Raw genomic sequence first — 17,088 nt, 5'->3', positions numbered from 1 at the left:
ACAACACTCCTGAGACTCCAGGTTGATTTTAGGAACTGACAGGAAAATATGTGACTTGAGAACAAAAAGCACAGTCTGTTAGGGCATGTGAGATCACCCTGGCAAAGATGCAGAAGACAGATATAAAATGTACTTTTGGATGGGTAATAAATACATTTATTTTGAGGTGAACAGAATTTAAATATTCACTGGTATGCCTTTGGTAGGGTAGTGTTGGTCAACAGTACAGCAGCGTGTAAGGAATTCCACCAGGGCAGCACCCACACTTACTTTATGTTTTTTTTTATTCGTGGTGCTGGAAAGGTTCGTTACCACAGCGGCGTGTGGGTGGATTCTCATTTTTTTTCAACAAGAAAAGTACTGACAAACTGGTAAAGGTTTTGCCATTGGCACGTATATCTTCCTCGGTGTTTGCGCATGTACTTCTGGTCCCAAACCATGGGTGCAAAGTGTGAAGTAGAAAAAAAAAAAAAAAAAAAAAAAGAGCTAGATCTCCTTTTCCTAGCCTGAAGGCCAGGCAATGCCACAAACGCCCTCCCACCCCGCGGCCCAATGGAGGCTCCGTGTAGGACAGGGCGGGGGCGGGGCCGAGCGCGGGGGCGGGGCCACTCGGAGGCGGCCCCCTCCGCACCGCCCCCCGGCGCTGCCAATGGCGCCGGCACAAAGTGACCTTGGCGGCTCCCCCCCGCCCCTTCCGCCGCGCTGCATCCGGGCGCCCGCCGCCGGCCCCGCCGCGCCTGCGCAGAGCCCGCCCCTCCCGCAGCGCCAGCCCCAGCCCGTCGGCCCTGAGGAGCGGCAGCCGCAGCAGGAGCCGGGTGAGTGGCGGCGCCGCCATCCGCCCCCATCCGCCCCTATCCGCCGCCATCCGCCCGGCTGCCGCCACCCGCCCGCCCGGCCGCCCCCTCACCCTCTCGCTCTCCCCGCAGAGACACCGGATTGTGGCCCCCGGGGACGCCGCCCGCCGAGATGTTCGCCTGCGCCAAGCTCGCCGCCTCGCCCGCCCTGGTGAGCGCGGCGCCCACGGCCCGCGGGGAGGCCCCGGCCGCTCCTCACCGCGCCCCCCCGGGCCGGGCGGCGGCCGCGGGGCAGCGGGGGCCGGGAGGGGCCTTGGGGCTGCCCTAGGGCGAGCCCCGGGGGGTGTGGAGGGTGGTAGGGGGGCGGCGGGGCCGGGGGCTGCCTCGGTTGGGGCCGGGGTCCTCGTCAAGGTGAGGGGCCCCTTGGGGCGGGCAGGGCCGCGCAGCGCCCGGCGGCTGGGCCTGGTGCGCAGCGCCCCGCTGTAGGTCAAACTCCAGGCAGTGCCCGGCCTGCGCGGGGCGGGGGATTCTTGCCCTTGTGGAGACAAGGGGCTGACCTCCTTCCAAACGTCCTCTCTGGCCTGCGGAACAGCCCCTCTCGCAAGCAGCGGGCACGGCACGGCCTGCAGGAAGAGCTTTGTGCGAGAGCAGGGATGACCTTAGGCGGCTGGAAGCCCAAGGACACACGCAGGCCTCTCGTGAAGGAGGATTCATTCATTGGTGCCTTGCTAGGCTTCAATGTCTACGCTACGTCCTTGCGTTTAGCAACCTGGGAATTCATTTTGAAATCTTTTATTTTCTCATTTTAAAACGCATATCGCTGCCAGCTGGTCTGTTTCCCCTTTACTTGGTCGCTGTTTTGTTACGTTTCCTGTCAGTAGGAATAGCTTCATTGAATAATCTAGCTATTCACAAAATGTCATCTGAAAACGGCGCTATCAAATTGCATGGCACCATTTGTTTCCATATAATCTACTGTATATCCAGCAGTGCAAAGATTTTTGTCTTTCTGTTAAGACAAATGGGTTAGCATATGATAGTCTTAAAATCTTAAGTAAGACTTTACAGGAACAACTGTAATCAAGTGTGTCTTCTTTATAACTTTTTCCTTCCTTTTCCAGATCCGTGCCGGATCAAGAATCTTGTACAGACCAATTTCGGCATCTGTGTTCTCTAGGCCAGAGGTCAGGACTGGAGAGGTACCTTATATACAAAATTCTGTATCTTCCTAAATTACCTGGTGAGCCTGAATGTTCTCAGCCTAGAGTTCACTTGTACTAACTCAAAAATCTCTGCTTTGAAACCTGCTTTATATCAAACCTCTAATAACACTTGTTGCTGTCCTGCTGTTTCCCCCTGAGAGAAGTCCTTTGTGTTTGACATTGATTGCTTTCAGCTGAATGGGTAACATTCTGAAGTCTTTAACTCTTGGTTATAGTCTCATCCCTTGCAAGAGTAACTAGGCTGTGGTTCTAATGTAACTTTTATAACTGCAGAATAACACTGTATCAAGCTGGTCATGGAAAATGATCTGTGTCTGAATATAATGTTTTCTCATGTTTTGTTTTCTTAGGGCAACTCAACACTTAATGGGGCCCAAAACACTGTCTCCCAACTAGCACTTAGAGAATTCCAGACTAGTGCTATCAGCAGGGACATTGACACTGCTGCCAAATTTATTGGTGCTGGTGCTGCCACAGTAGGTGTGGCTGGTTCTGGTGCTGGTATTGGAACAGTCTTCGGTAGTCTAATCATTGGCTATGCCAGGTAATCACTCTCTCTCATATAAAAGTCATATGTGCATATGTATCTTGATGCAGCATTTACAGATAAGCTAAGTTGTAGTAAGGATCATGGAACTGTAATAAATTCTGTTAATAATTACTAGTGTTAAACACAGATAAATAGCGTGACACTGCAATATATTCAGCAGGATGGCTCTGATAAATTCAGAACTTGGTACAGTTTCCCTGGAGAAGTGACATGGAAGAAATAAAATCATTAGAGTGGGTCAGCATGTTGGTCACTGAAGTTCAGTGTTCCAGCATTCCGTTCCAGAATGGAATTCAAAATCTAACCTGGATCTTTTTCCATAAGAGGGGAGAATTTCTAAAGAGAAACTGAATGAAACAGGCATAAAATAAGCTTTACTTCATTACTCTTTCAACCACTGAAGACTTGATTATATCTTATTTCTTAATAAAGAAAAGGAGGCTCACCTACGTGAAGAAGCATAAGTGTTTTCCAAACAAAGCTAAAGTGTTTGGGGTTTTTTTGGTTTTGGCATGAACATGTCAATAGAGGTTGTGGAATATTATTTAATGATACTGTGATGGTTTTCCTGCCTCTCCAACATCACTGCCACCACTTCATGTAGGGATAATTCATTGGCTTTTTGTAACAAACTGCTCCATACTTGTTTCTTTGCTCTACGTGGTTTCAGTTCTTCAATTTCTTTGTGAGCTACTTAATGTTGTAGACATAAACTATTTGGAATAGAGTTCTAATGTTACAGATAGTAAATAAATGTATAAACCATAATGGTTCCTGCATGGGAGGCAAAGTAAATTCCAAGACTGAATATAGTCATAAAAGCTATGTTCTTATGGAATATATAGTCTGCATAACCCGAATTTAGTCTTAATTGCCAAGACAGTTGTCTTCAATGAAATCCTTGCTAAAAAATATAACAATTTGTGCATTCCTGTTATAGAATCTGTGGAAGGGAAGTATGAGCTTTTGGATTTGTCAGGTACATTAAACTGTGTATGAAAAATATCTTGAACATAAAGATAAAAAGGTCTTACACCTTCGCTTTCTTTTAGAAATCCTTCTCTGAAGCAGCAGCTGTTCTCATATGCTATCCTGGGATTCGCCCTGTCTGAAGCTATGGGTCTCTTCTGTCTGATGGTTGCTTTCTTGATCCTATTTGCCATGTGAAAGGAGATCTGCCTATAATACTGGCATTGGAATGTAACTGCATATTTTATGGGACTCCCAAAATGTTGGTGTCATGGAAATTGATGCTATTTCCAAAGTCATTTCATTAAAGATAACAACTTTAACAACTGTCAACCTGTCGCTTGCATTTATTATCTTTCTCATTAGGATGTCTGGAAGACAGCATCTTGTTTTTCAGACCCTGGGGATTTGTCCTGTTAATGACATATCACGTAGGACCCTTAAAACAATGACTTAAAGTCAAACATTTTTAATGTATGTGGGAGCGGTATGTGTTTGTAAAAATAAACCAGTATACACTGACACAGCACGAAAAGCTATATTGCTGGCCTTGTTCCTTTACCTGTTTCAAACTTACCCAGAGCTGTTTCTGTGCACAATGTGTTTTTTTTTTTCCTCAGACTAGATAGCATACAGTATATTTTTGCACTGCTTGATAGAAGGAGCCAAGCAATCCACAGTCATAGGAAAGTTCTGTTTACCTTTGTTCCCAGTTACACGATGAATTTTGATCACCCTAGAACAAATTTTCTGCTTGGTTCTGACCACTATCCAGGTTGAATTAAACTACTGGTCAAAGGCATTTAATTGTGGCTAATAAATGTTATTTTCTTACTTAGAGCATTCTTAGCATCACCTAATTAAAACAGAACTTCCAGCTTCCTAATTTTGTAAAGGCAGCGTTGTGTTTCCTTCTAAACTTTTTTAATAGCAGTAGGATCAAGGCAATTTAACAAAATGTCTGCAGTATCAGCCCTTGCTTCTCACAGCATCTGTCTTCTAATAACCTAAATGCATTTAAGTTATCTACATATACAGCAACATACTATGTGCTCTTACATACTAACTTGGTGGGGAGCTTTGAACATTAAATAATAGATCTGATCTTTCAAATATAGAGTGGACTTTGGAAGAAGGTGAGTAGGTTTATGAGCTGCCTTGTCCTGCTGTTACTTGAATTGAGGGAACTGGTGTGACCTGTAAGTATACTGTCCTTCAGGAAATGGAGAAACTTGCTCACAGCTCTTAGACTGGTGTGATATGCAGGTAAGGCCTTTGTTTTAATCTGAATTTAAATACGGTGTTCATGTAGCCTAACTTGAACCTAGCATAAGAGGCTACTTCTCCTGTATTTTCTTTGGAGAGAACAGTCATGTCTGCAAAAGGATTAAACATTACTCTAGAAATACGGAAAGCAACCTTTTATTTAACTGCAAGTTTGAGTGTAAGATGTGTGATATCTTCAAGTATTCAGATCTAGCGTATTAGTAGTGCCCTTTGTGATGATGTCTAGAAATGGTTCTCTGGGGATTTTTGCCCTAGACATAGGGCAAATAATGATCACTGGAATTAAAGCTTAAAGCTCATCTGTGTACTGCTGTCCTTCTGGCAGTAGTTACATCTACTTATCTGTATTTCTTTGTTCTCCCTGAATCTTAATCTTCTGTTCTTTCAGTGCTGTAGAAATCTCTGTAGGCCTCCAAGGTTGGTAGTCTGCATTTGCCAATATCTTGGACTGGGCTAGGCTGATAGGGAAGCTGAATTACACTCCCAGCTCTACCTAATGCCAGATAAAAATTAAATTTGTGGATTTAAATATATTTGTGTGTGTGTGTATATATATTCTATGGTATTTAGAGCTAACTGGAAATTCCTCTCTAATTTCTGCTCTCCAATGGAGAATATAATGAGCTAAGAATTCAGTGAGTTTTTTCTCATCACTTCAGACTTGGGTAATTGTTTTAACTCTACATGTAACTGCTAGTCTGTTCGACAGTCATTAACAAGAATTGTGTTGAAGTTGCATTTAATTAATAGCACTCTAATTTCAATGAGAGCACTTAATTCAGGTTTCAGATTTCTTTATCTAGGTTTCAGGTTTATCAGATTTCTTTAGCTAGGTTAAGCCTAGCTCTGGATCAGTTAATAATACTTAGAAGTTGGTCTACATATGAAATAGCTCTGCTGAGTTACGATTGTGTGCTTGGTGTAGGGAGTTCTGGCTAGCAGCTGTTCTGGAACCTCAATAAGAAAGCTGAGTGACCACAATTACTGGACTTGTATCCAGTCCTTTCCTTTGTGGTTCACTTCTGTCAACATGTAGTCTTCTCTTTACGGTCAGCCTCGTTTGAAAGGCAGCACATAAACAGATTTCACACCTGACATATCTTAGTAGTAGCATCTCCCCAAGCTTGACACGTTTTAAATCACTCCACTCACTGGTTAACATGGTTCAAAACCAAGCAAAATTGCTGTTAAGTTGTGCTAACTTCGGAAGAATTGGATGTCAGTGTTACAGATAAAGACTAATCCAGCTCTTTCAAAACATGGAGGCAAACCTTCAGGCAGGGAGGGTTATCCTCCTTATAGACAATAAGAGGCTTAGCCAATGAGGAATGGGTGGGTTTTTCACATCCTAGGGCACATGGACTCCCTTTATTCCTTTATTTTCCATGTTCTTGAAAAACAGTGTGGTTTCGCTGGTTGTTGGAGCACTTAAACAGCTCAGTTAAGTTTGGGTGGTCTTCCAAAAAGATAGTGTGTTCCTAAAAATGCTCACAAAAGAGATAACTGTAAAAACCATTTATTTGTCTGCATGTTACAAAGATATATATATTAGTGACTGGATAGCAGTGATCTGTCTAAAAGGACTTGACCACCTCCATAGGAGCTTACATCAAGAAACATTTCTCGTAGGTCAAAGAAAACATATATAAGGTCCCGTGAAGCAACAGTAGGCTTCACTTTTCCTGAAACCTTTGTTGTGCTTTCAATTTGGGAAGACTGATATTCTCCAAACTAAGGACTCTGTTCTTGGATGAAGCTAGCTGCAGCAGAGATCTCCACTGTCTCTGAAGTGCTCTGCCTGCTGTTCCAGTAGCTTCAGCATCATTCCACCTCTGAAAGTGATGTGCACAAGTGTTATCCTAATGTGTGGTGAAAGAAATGTTTATTTTAACCAGTTATGTTGTTATGTTTTTGCTGCAGGCGAGTGATTCATGCTTCCAGACCTGCTTCTTTCTTTTTTTTTTTTGTTTTTTTGTTTTCCCTGCTTATACTCTGTAGGTGTTCTCTGCAGCAGTTTGAGGCTAAAGGCAAAGAACTTGCAGTTGAGCCTTCTGCTCAGACTCAGGATGGATGCCATGTAAAGGTAAATCTGAAACCGAAGAATACCTGTTACAGATGCAGCTCTTAATTGCTCTGTGCAGGAAGTTTAGAACTGTGCATAGGTTTTTGTTCCTTTCTGCAGTATCTCTTGTTTGAGCCTTTCACGGCATACTTAGTAAAGAAGAATTCAAATTAATTAAACAGGTTTATCCCACTTTATCGTGAAGGCACAATACAGCACTTCTGTGAAGTTCTACCAAAGCACTTGACAAGAAATGAGGCATACCATGTTGACTTCTGCAAGTTCAGGGAAATGGGCGATGGCATTTACATAGTGTAGAATTTGCTTATGCTACTGGAACTAATACTGTATTTTAGAAGATTTTTTTTGTTGTTCATAGAATCAGGTCAGGATTTTGATCAATCTCAGGAGAAAGGATTGGTAGTTCAAAATTTCATCCATGGCTGGGAGCACATACCAGCTAAACTGTGCTGAGGTCTATGATTAGGGTATTTTTGAATTTATCCAAAATGTTTCCAATTCCTTCTGTGTAAAAAATCAGGTGAAGCTGCTAATGTTTTATGTTCTTTGTGCTTCGCTGCAGTGTTTTTGGTGGAGTGGTAAGTTGGAGGTGTTCAGCAGAGCTGTGGCCTCAGGCAGGAGGCAGCTCCTGCCCACCGGGCTCCCCTGCGGGCAGGGCTGTGGTGTGTGGCGGAGCAGAGAGCTCAAGGAACGTATCCAGGGCTGAGCAACATGGATGTGACGTGACTCAAGCAGAGCCCTCAGCACTTCGGGGCCACCCTGCAGCAGCAGGGCCGGGGCTGTGCCGCAGCTCCTCCTCAGCGCTTCCACACGAGCCCTCCCTGAGTGGTTTTACCCCCAGTGCAGGAGGAGGCACGGATCTCACAGGGCTTGGCTCCCAGGCCTGAATTGTACAAGATGTGGCCAGGGAAGCCTCAGGGCAGGCATTTAAGATCCCTGGCGAGGCAGAGATGGTGTTTAACTGCTCTTAGTAGTAGGCAGCCGCCTAACGACCTGCTGTGACGGGCCCTGACCGCCCAGCAGGCAGCGCCTCGCCGCCGGCCCTTGCGGTCACCCATCCACGCGCAACCCGCGCGATGCCCGCTTAGCTTCGGCGGCGCCGCGGCCACACCCAGCCGCGCGGCGCTTCCGGCCACACAGGCACCCCTCCTCCCTCCCCCCCCCGGCCCCGACCGCCCCGCCGCCGGCGCCCAATCGGCGGCGCGCGCCGCCCCTCGGCGCCACGTGACCCGCGCTCCTCCGCCGCCCGCGGAGATGTCGGCGGCGCTCTCGCGAGAGGCGACGGAAGCCTGTGGGGGACCCGGCCGTTAACGCGCGCTGCGGCCCCGGTGAGTTTGTAAACAGCGGCTCCGGGCCCCTCACGGCACCTCCCGGCCCGCAGCGGGGCCCCGGGCCCGGCCGGGAGCGGCTCCGCCGCCGCGCGCCGTGCGGGGGCTGCCCGGGAGGCGGTAACATGGCGGCGCCGCTCCGCTCGGCGGCCGCCCCCTCCCCCACCGCGGCCTGCGGCTCCCGCCGCCCCTAGAGCCGGGCGGGGCCGGCACCGGGGCCGCAGCGCCGCAGGTAGGGGCGGGGGCGGCCTCCGGGGCTGCCCTGCCCTGCCCTGCCCTGCCCCGGGGCTGCGCGGCGCGGAGGGCCCGGGCCGTGCCCCGCTGCAGGCGAGAGGCGTGGGCCCGCCCCGCATCGAGCGGCTCCCGGGGCGCCGCCGTAACGGGTGCGGGTGGCTGCGCGGGGCCTCGGCACGGGGGGGTTATCCCCGCGGTGTGGGGCCGGGGGGGATGGAGGGGATGGAGGGGGTGTTGCCGTGCTGCTCCTGCGGTTTTGTCCCCCCGCAGCCCCGTTCGTGCAGTGGGAGCCGGGAGTGCGTCTCCGTGCCCCAGCCTCAGGCTCTGACACTCGCTTTTCTTTATGTTGCCTTCTCCCAGGAATGATCGTTCTCCTCCTCAAATGAAGGTAGCCACCTGTTTCTTCATGCTAGAGCGCAAAATTCTGATAGGGATAGAAATTCTGATTCATCCGCTGCTTTGCGAATAACTAACTCAGACTGAATTTTGTATTTCACCTTCTAAAGTACTATCTTTATTCTCGTCTTGTCTCATCTATTCTGTTCACAGCTGTGAAGGGCCTTTCCCAAGCTCTTGCTGGGTGTAAAGCTACATATGGTTGCCATTTGTTTTTTATTAAAAAAAAAAAGGTCAATGTTGCTGAACGTAAGTTTAAGTTACTGCTGTGTCTACGTGAGATGGCATTAAATGCTAAATTCAACATTCGTTTCAAGGATGAGGAAAACTTTTCTTTGTGGTCCAGGGCTTCTAGTAAGTGTTTTGGATGCATCTTCAACTTCTCATTGAAACGTACACGGCTGCCCATTGATGGAACTCCAGCTGTAGGCGTAATTGACAAGCTATTGTCAGGTTAGGCATTCACTTGGATTCTCCAATCTAAGTTGGAAGAATCAAAGTTGGAAACTGCAATATTAAGAGAAGCAATAATTTTGACATGTTGTCATGAACTGCTTGTTATAAACATGCATCGAAAGAAATGTGAAATAAAAATAATTCCATGTGCATGTGGGGTGAAGGTGCTTTTAAAAAAATTCATTATGAGTTTGTTTTACTACTGACGTGCCATGCTAATATTTAATCAACTATTTGAGTCTGTGATCTTTTTCACTGTGCAGTCATATTTCTGTCCTGATTTAAATTCTAGAAATCTGAACATCTTTGGTATATCTTTTTCCAGAAACTTCTTGACTGTGCAACATGTAACATAAGGTGCTTTCAGGTCCTAAATTTAATCATGCATACTTCTATGAATAATTTTTGTTATCATGCTGCTACTGTGTTTTTGTGACAGCACTGAGTGGCCTGAAATATGCTGTTCTTTTGAATTCTATTAATTAAATTTGGGTGCCTCTATTGCCTAACGTTCCTCTCTCATCAGCTATTCTTTTTCTCCCCAAACCATTAACTAAACTTACATTTTTACATGTAAATGCATGTTTACATTTAAAGTGTATCTGTTATTTCTAATATGAACGTTTTTATGATGTCTTAAAATGCTCTTGAAGTAGCATTACCTATTTTCAGTGGAATAAACATGATTAAATAGTACTAACTTTTCTTTCTAATAATGAATTGCCTTTAAATTATCATGTCCTCCTGCATAACTTAAGCAGGTTTGTTTCAAATCAATAAGGTGCACTCTAAGAAGATGCTGAGTAAAGTTAGTGATAGAAATATGAGCTGATATTTAATAGCTATACAATAGCTCGTATTTTTACAAGTTGGTGCCACGCAGTTTCCAATTGTATTCTCTGTCAGTTGCAGTTTAGCAGGAACTCAACCTGCAAATTTTTCTGTTAGCTTCAGTTCAGATTTGTGTTTGTCTTCAGTAAGTTATTTCGAGCAGTGCAGTGTGGTTCCATTTCTGGGTAAATGCCAACGGTCACTTACTTTGTTGCTTATAGGGGGGAAAATCAGTAAATCTCAATGAGCAACGGGAGTCCTGTAGGGAGATGATCCTAATATTTTAAGGATTTTTGTTCTCACTTGAATTCTAAATTATTACACTCAGTGTTTGTTAGGTTGATGGACAGTACTAAAACATTCACACCTAGGAAACTGAGCTGATGAAAGTAAGTCCTAGTATCTCACTAAGCAAATCGTGAAAAGATCAGGGGAATATTAACTCTATATTTCTTCTCTGAGGCTCACTGGCTTTTGACTTCTTTTTAAGAGCTATGTTCACATAGCATGAACTGCCACTAATCAAGGCAGGAGCTGCCGTCCAGAAGTGTTAGGCCTAGGGACCTTTCTTTATTCAGTCAGTGCTCCCTGTCTACCAGAATTGTACTTCCTTATGCAGAAAGCCTGATCCTTCAGCAAAACCAAAGTAACTTCATTGTTTTGTTTCTGTACACGTGACTCTCTGGCCAGTGGACGTCTTGTTCTCATTTGAACTTGTTGAGTCAATTGGTCCTCGCTTCTCACACGTTTTTCCTCTTACACAGTTGCTGCCTTCTTGTTTATTGTAAGTTAATTTCATACCTTCCTCAGTTTGTCTTAGATGTCAGTTACAAATACATAACTTAGGACATCAGGAAAAAGTGTTCAGCATTAGGCTTTTTAAAGAAGAAATCAGCTGTGTGCTGCAGGTTTTGCATTCTTCCTTATTGTTCCCTAGAACTCTGAAACTGACCATGTGTCTTCTAGGAAATGGAACAGCCACTCTAGTAAGCAGCGGAGTGGCAGTAGTGAAGAAGTTGTTCCTGTTTTCCTCTTTTCCAGTTTTTGGGGCTTACAGCCTTCAAATGTTCTGGACTACGACCATCTGCAACATTCTCTTGCAGAATCTACCGAGTCACTTTCTGGTGATTCTGCTTCCTTTATGAGGAGGAAAATTTGATTTTTTCCAGTTTTTTTCTCCTTCAGTCTACATTATTCATTTCTTTTTGTTTGTTTGGTTTTTGTTTTTTACAAAAAATTCTATGGTGGCATTACCAAAATATAGTTGGTAAGAACACTTTTGAAAGTGGTCTCTAATGGTGAAGTATTAATTACTTTTGATTCATCTTTCTTCTTTTGCATTACAGGAAAGTGAAAAGATAACAAAAAGCTGTTCCAGTCTCTCTGGGTAAGTGGAATGATGGCTTTTTCTTCTAAAATGGAGTTGTTGATTTTATTTACTTTATTTCTTGTTAAAGTATTACTTTTACTTATTCACTTTACATCTTGTAAGTGATGTATTCTACATGTAAACATCTGATTTTTACTGAATGTAAAACTTGTAAGGTTGACTGCCTCCATAGGAATGAAGATCAAATATGGGAAGTGATTAAAATTTATGCTGTACAATGCTGTATTCAAGTATTGCAAATATAAAAGGTACTCTGTTTATTTTGATTTGCATTGACTAGTTTGGCTGCATGAGAAAGCCAGCGCTTTTAATTTTGGAGTGGTTACATTTGGAAAACAAAAATAGCTTTTCTTTTTCTCATCTAAAGAGGCATCTCTGTCAAAATTCCTACATAGAGCCAAACGAATCACTAAATGTAGTTCTTCAGGTAACTGTTACTGTTGCTCTTGACTGTGACAAATATATTCAGTCCGCTTGACTTTAGTTAAAAGTGAATGTGGAGATGAAAGAGTTACGCGCTTCAAGTAGAAATTGTAGATTGATAAAGACTTTGAAAATCTTTGACCTTGCCCTTTTATGTTACAATTTTGTTTTATAAGATGGAACTTTTAGAGTACGATCTAAAAAATCTTATGCTATTAACTTCAAGCAATTGATGATTGAAGCTATGATGGGGGCTACGTTAAAGCTTACAGAGGGTTAATAACTATACACTAAGAGTTTATGGTACAATAAAAAGGGGCACAATCCCAGATCAAATGTAAAGAATAAAAAAAAATGTTGAATGTACATGGTTAGTCTTGAGAAAATGCAAGCGTTGGAAAAATACATCACTGATGGTCTAACTTAAGCACTCTGTGATGTACAGACATAAGAGAGACTTAATGCTAACAGACTACCATAATTCTGATCTGTGTCCAAAATCTAATACATTTTTTTTAATCCCACTTGCTCGTTGTGTTTTCTAACCAGAATATGTAGATGTGTCTGTAAGTGGTCAGCCTAGCTGCAAAACCTGGGTTTTCAACACATGTAAGATGGCAGACTCAGTCTGTCCTCTATGGACTGTCCAGTTCAGGCGTGTGTGTGGCAGCGTGACACTCGTGAGAATGTCTGCTCTTTCTTGCTTGCAGGCCAGCAGAGGAATGCTGGAGGAATAGAAAAATTCTAAGGGGCTTTGGTGCTTTTGTTTGTTTCTTTGTTTTGTTTTTCCTTCCAGATTTTGTCTGTTTATAGTTGTCTGTCTTCTCAGTAGATCCCATCCTTTTATGTTCAGTTCAGGTTGTTTTCTTCTGTGATGTTTGTGTCAACTCCAAAATTGCAGGTTGCTACAGGGTTTAACGTAAGAAACTACAGAGTAAGGCTGCATAGTCCAGGAACAAGTTAAGGCATAAAGGTCTTTTGGCATATAGCATGTTTGATGCTGATAAAGTGTTCAGAGGTTTTAGGAGCAAGTCTGACAAGTATTAATAGGTATGTGTAAATTATTTTTCTCAGCAAATTTGGAGATGTTTTTACAGGATTTATTAATATACATGCATACGTTTTAAACAGCTATTTAAATGTTTAATAGAATAAATTTAAAATGAGGTGTCAGCTGGGTTTTCCATGCTTCTGACATGTAGGGAGTTAAGAGAAAACAGAACATTTACCAGTAAAATAAGCCAACAAGACATTGGCTAAGCATACTATTCTCTTCTTTTACAAGTTGTCTACAGGAATGTATTTTACAAGCAAGCCTCGGAGGATGCAGTAATAGTTTCCAGAAAGTGTACTTTAGATGTTTAATTGAAGTCTTATAAAAATATACAAATGATTGTTGAAGCTATTTTTGTGGTACACATAGGTGAACTCTAGTGTGGTGTGTCATAGAAACACCTTTACTTTTTAAGTAAGCACGCTGTCTTAAATATTAGTAAAATGTTTTCAAACCGTACTGTTATTGTTTCTCTCTGTATTTAAACATGTATACATACTTGCAGGTATATAGTTTACTGTGCTGTTTGCCTTCCAGATTATGAGTGATGAGGCATGTGACATTTTAAAGTACTTTCACTTCAATCTGGTTTTTCTTTGTACTGTAAATACAGAGTAAATGAACACCAAAAATGTTAGATGGCGTTCTGGTTTTAGTATCAAAATTGATTATACTGCTGAGCTTATTTGATGCTTTTCCTGTTCAGCTCTGATTCTGTTTCTCACTGAGAATTGCAGTGAGAATTTATAGGTTTCTTTATGCTACTGAAAGAGGTTAGGATTGGAAGGCTTGTAGAAGAAAGCTGTACTTCAGTGGATTGTAATAATCATTATTTCACTGAAGTATTTGGTTTATCTGAAGAGAAAAAGTTAAGGCTAGACTTTGATTTTCAGATGGAATTGCTTCGAGAGCTATCTTTTTCTTCTGGGTGACAAGGTATTTGCTTGTTACTTGGTTAACAAAGATGTGTAAAGTTTATCTGTAGCGTTTGGATTGGAAGTTCGCGTGGGTTGGGAGAGTAACGTTTTTTTCAAGATGCCATTTATCTGTCCTCTGTATAATAACACATAATGTAGTGTGAGAGAGAAAGAAACTAGGTCTTTCCTTAGCTTTCTTTCTCCAGGCTGAACAAACTTAGCTCCGTGCTACTCCTCTTGTATGCAGTAGTCCAGCCCCCTAACTATTTTGGTGGGGCCCCAGCTGGTTTCTCTACAGTTTGTCATCTGCTGTGTTTTTAAGGGCTCAAAGCTGGACACAGTACTACAGCTGTAGCATCATGAGTGCCAAATAAAGGAGAATAATCACTTCCCTTGATCTGCTTGCACTGCTCTTGCTAATTCAGCCCAAGATGCTGTTAGCTTTCAATGCTGCAAGTGACATGCTGCTGAATCGAGTTCAGTTTGTTGTCCTCCAGGAGTTACAGGTTCTGCCCCAAAGCTGCTTGACAATCATTTGGCCCTCAGCCTGTAGTATTGCATGGAATTATTTTGTTCTAGGTGTGAGCTTTGCATTTGTCTTTGTAATAGGTAAATACAATCCTTACTGATGTGGCTAGACTAATGAATGTGAGCCCTTTGTTTTCCCATCCTGTCAGATCCGGTTTCTATTTAGATTTATAATGTCCAAGGTCTTGTTGGAATGCGTGCGTGAACTCTTTTAAGTGCAAAAGCTTTAGTGCTTCAAGGGACTTTTTTTTTCCTCAGATGTTAACTGGAATCCCTTTACAAGGCAGTATCTCACCAAGTTCCTTGTGTTCTGCAGTCGAGTAATATTAGAAAGTTCAGGACATGAATCTGTCTCCAACTTTTTTCCACTAAGTTATCCAGCAGGACAACACTTTTTTTTTTTTTCTTTATAAACAGGATATTCAAAATTCACAAGCTTCACAAACTAAAACATGAAACCAGGTAACTACTTCATATGCAAATGCATGCTTTGGTAATATTTGTTTAAAAGAGAAAATGGACAGACAGGAAAAATTCATCTTTATAGATTGTGACCTAAGAAAAATGCTAACAGTGTGGGTGTTGTAGATTTTTACGGCTGATACTATGCACTTGTCAAAGACTCAGAGCAAGCTATATTAACAGATAGAATGCTTTGTGAGCAATTTTGTTAATTCAAATCTTCATCCTTTGGAATAAAAAAATAATCATCTTCAGCCATTTCTGATAAAGATATAGCTCTTCTGTTCATCGTGTATATCCATATGTGTGTATTGCAGCCATATTTCACTATATGATGCCCCACGATCAAGATTTAACAAAGCTAATTCCTTTTGAGACCTAAAGGAGACTGACCCTGCTATTTTTGAACCTGCATTAAAAAAATAATCTGCTTTGCATAGCTGAACAATGCCAGTGCTTATGGAATGGCTTTTAAGTGTCCGTGGAGTTTGAAATAATGTACAGTAATTAGGGTGGAATCCTAAAGCTTCATTGAGAAGAACCTTAGTTTTTATCCTAAAGCTTTAGTCATGAGTGTTATATATGACATTGTTAATATTCTTTAATAGTGATAGTACCAAGTTCATAGTTTTAACAGTTCACAAAATACTGCACCTTTTCAGAAACTTGAGACAGGTTATGGACTCTCTGCAAAGAACAGCAGAGCAATCTCCATCCCTGACTTGCTTTGGCATCCTGTCTGCAGGACATAAATGTTTCCCTGAGCTGTCAGTGCCAAAGACTCTAAAGTTTCTGGCAGCCATTCATCTCTTCTTGGTTTGTGATCTCAGTCTCAGTATCCTCGTTCTGTTGAATGTATATATTTAGAAGTGACACTGGAATCTCCCCCCGATGTTTTGCTTCTTTGCTATTTGGTGTCCATGGCCAAGGACACCGGGCTCTCCTTCTCCTTGAAGTAATACCCTTTGCAGCTGTTTTTACCGTACAGTCTTAGAGAAAAGGATCAGGTAATATATGCCCTGCAGATATGAATCTCTGAGGTATTACATCTTAAATGGTTTGCTTAGGCTTATTTGAGCTGTTTTGTGCTTAGTGCTAAATGGTGTATATTCTTAGTATAGTTAGGCAGCTTTCAAAAGCCTTACAACTTTTCATGACTACTCTTTTGGGGGAGAGATGGATTTATTCTACTTATGATCGTTAATCACAAAGACATCTTCATACATCAAGCCAAGCTGAGGTCAGAACTAACACTGTTAGATCTACATACTTAGATCTCCATGCTTAGAGATGAATGTGTTTCCTCCAGAGTAAACCTTCAGATGGGTTAAGAGTGCTTGTCATCTCCTGGCTAATTAGATAAATTTGTGCTTTTTTTTTTCCCCTCCCGTTACTTGACCTCAAAATGAGATAACTTTAGTGATTAGTTACTCATCACTATTGGGTTTACTGATGTGACAGTATCATAATTTTGTTTGCTGTACCAGTACTTCATTATTTTTAGTTGTTGATGTCACTCTATCTACATATTACTATTATGCTTGTCTAGCACAGCTTGACCCAATCCCATGCATGCTCTTTCTCTTCCCAAAGTGGCCTGATGCTACCTTGCTTGTAGAATGAGAGTGTGACTGAGAAATGCGCTCTCCTTTCTCTTCTTCCACCCTCTCTCGTTCTTCCTAACCCAGAAAACAGAGCCAGCGGATTCATTTTGCTTTGCTGGAACCCAAAAAAGGAAGGGGCTGAGGGAAAGGCTCATGCTACAGTAAGGTCCACTAACCAGGAAAGTATTAAAAAGCAGTAGAACCCAGTATGAACTTGAGAAATCTTGCAGCCAAATGATTCAGGAACAGAAAGCTCAAAATTACGAGATGAGGGACAGTTACGCCTCCTGGCCACAGCTTCTTAAAACCACCTTATTCAAAAAATTAGTACAATATCATTGATATGTCATAGAATTACAAGGCTTTTTTGTACTGGTATCATGAAAAATTCAAATAAGTCACCACGTTGGTACCCAGGCATATGGTACAGATGTGCCCTGGTCTTACCAAGGTGGAAGGGGAGGGTGAGACAGCAGATCTGCATGAATTTTTTTCCTTGCTCTGCTATGGGAACAAACAATGTATTTCTTTTCATTCTCTACTTTACCTGAAGCTTCCT

At 42.7% G+C, this 17,088-nt stretch overlaps 2 protein-coding genes across 8 annotated transcripts in view; both read left to right on the top strand.

Annotated features, from left to right (window-relative positions):
• Nucleotides 1–663: 663 nt before the first annotated feature.
• On the top strand, nucleotides 664–3,869 carry ATP5MC3 (ATP synthase membrane subunit c locus 3). Its single transcript, XM_068685746.1, has 5 exons — nucleotides 664–815; nucleotides 927–1,005; nucleotides 1,916–1,993; nucleotides 2,368–2,561; nucleotides 3,620–3,869. The coding sequence occupies exons 2-5, from the start codon at nucleotides 967–969 to the stop codon at nucleotides 3,732–3,734; spliced, it is 426 nt and encodes a 141-aa protein (XP_068541847.1). The 5' UTR covers nucleotides 664–815; nucleotides 927–966; the 3' UTR covers nucleotides 3,735–3,869.
• A 148-nt stretch (nucleotides 3,870–4,017) lies between these two features.
• The window catches only part of ATF2 (activating transcription factor 2), a 56,594-nt gene continuing 43,523 nt past the window's right edge, over nucleotides 4,018–17,088 (top strand). For 2 of the 7 annotated variants that reach the window (XM_068685745.1, XM_068685744.1), the window contains exons 1-2: nucleotides 8,093–8,234; nucleotides 11,498–11,538. The gene's annotated coding sequence lies outside the window, so the exon portion shown is untranslated. Of the gene's footprint in view, nucleotides 6,907–8,092; nucleotides 8,235–8,828; nucleotides 8,857–11,497; nucleotides 11,539–14,880; nucleotides 14,926–17,088 lie in introns of those variants that run through there. The other 5 variants (XM_068685743.1, XM_068685742.1, XM_068685740.1 and 2 more) reach the window with 5 other exon arrangements.

This window comes from Anas acuta, chromosome 6 (genome assembly GCF_963932015.1).
Source record: "Anas acuta chromosome 6, bAnaAcu1.1, whole genome shotgun sequence".
Taxonomy (NCBI): domain Eukaryota; kingdom Metazoa; phylum Chordata; class Aves; order Anseriformes; family Anatidae; genus Anas; species Anas acuta.
This window is presented reverse-complemented; position numbering and strand designations above follow the sequence as displayed.

Bases quoted from the DNA above. Each gene is read 5' to 3' on its own strand.
- ATP5MC3 (XM_068685746.1), top strand. From the start codon at position 967: ATGTTCGCCTGCGCCAAGCTCGCCGCCTCGCCCGCCCTG. The intron at 1,006-1,915 runs GTGAGCGCGGCG...TTCCTTTTCCAG, and splicing joins TCGCCGCCTCGCCCGCCCTG to ATCCGTGCCGGATCAAGAAT. The intron at 2,562-3,619 runs GTAATCACTCTC...GCTTTCTTTTAG, and splicing joins CTAATCATTGGCTATGCCAG to AAATCCTTCTCTGAAGCAGC.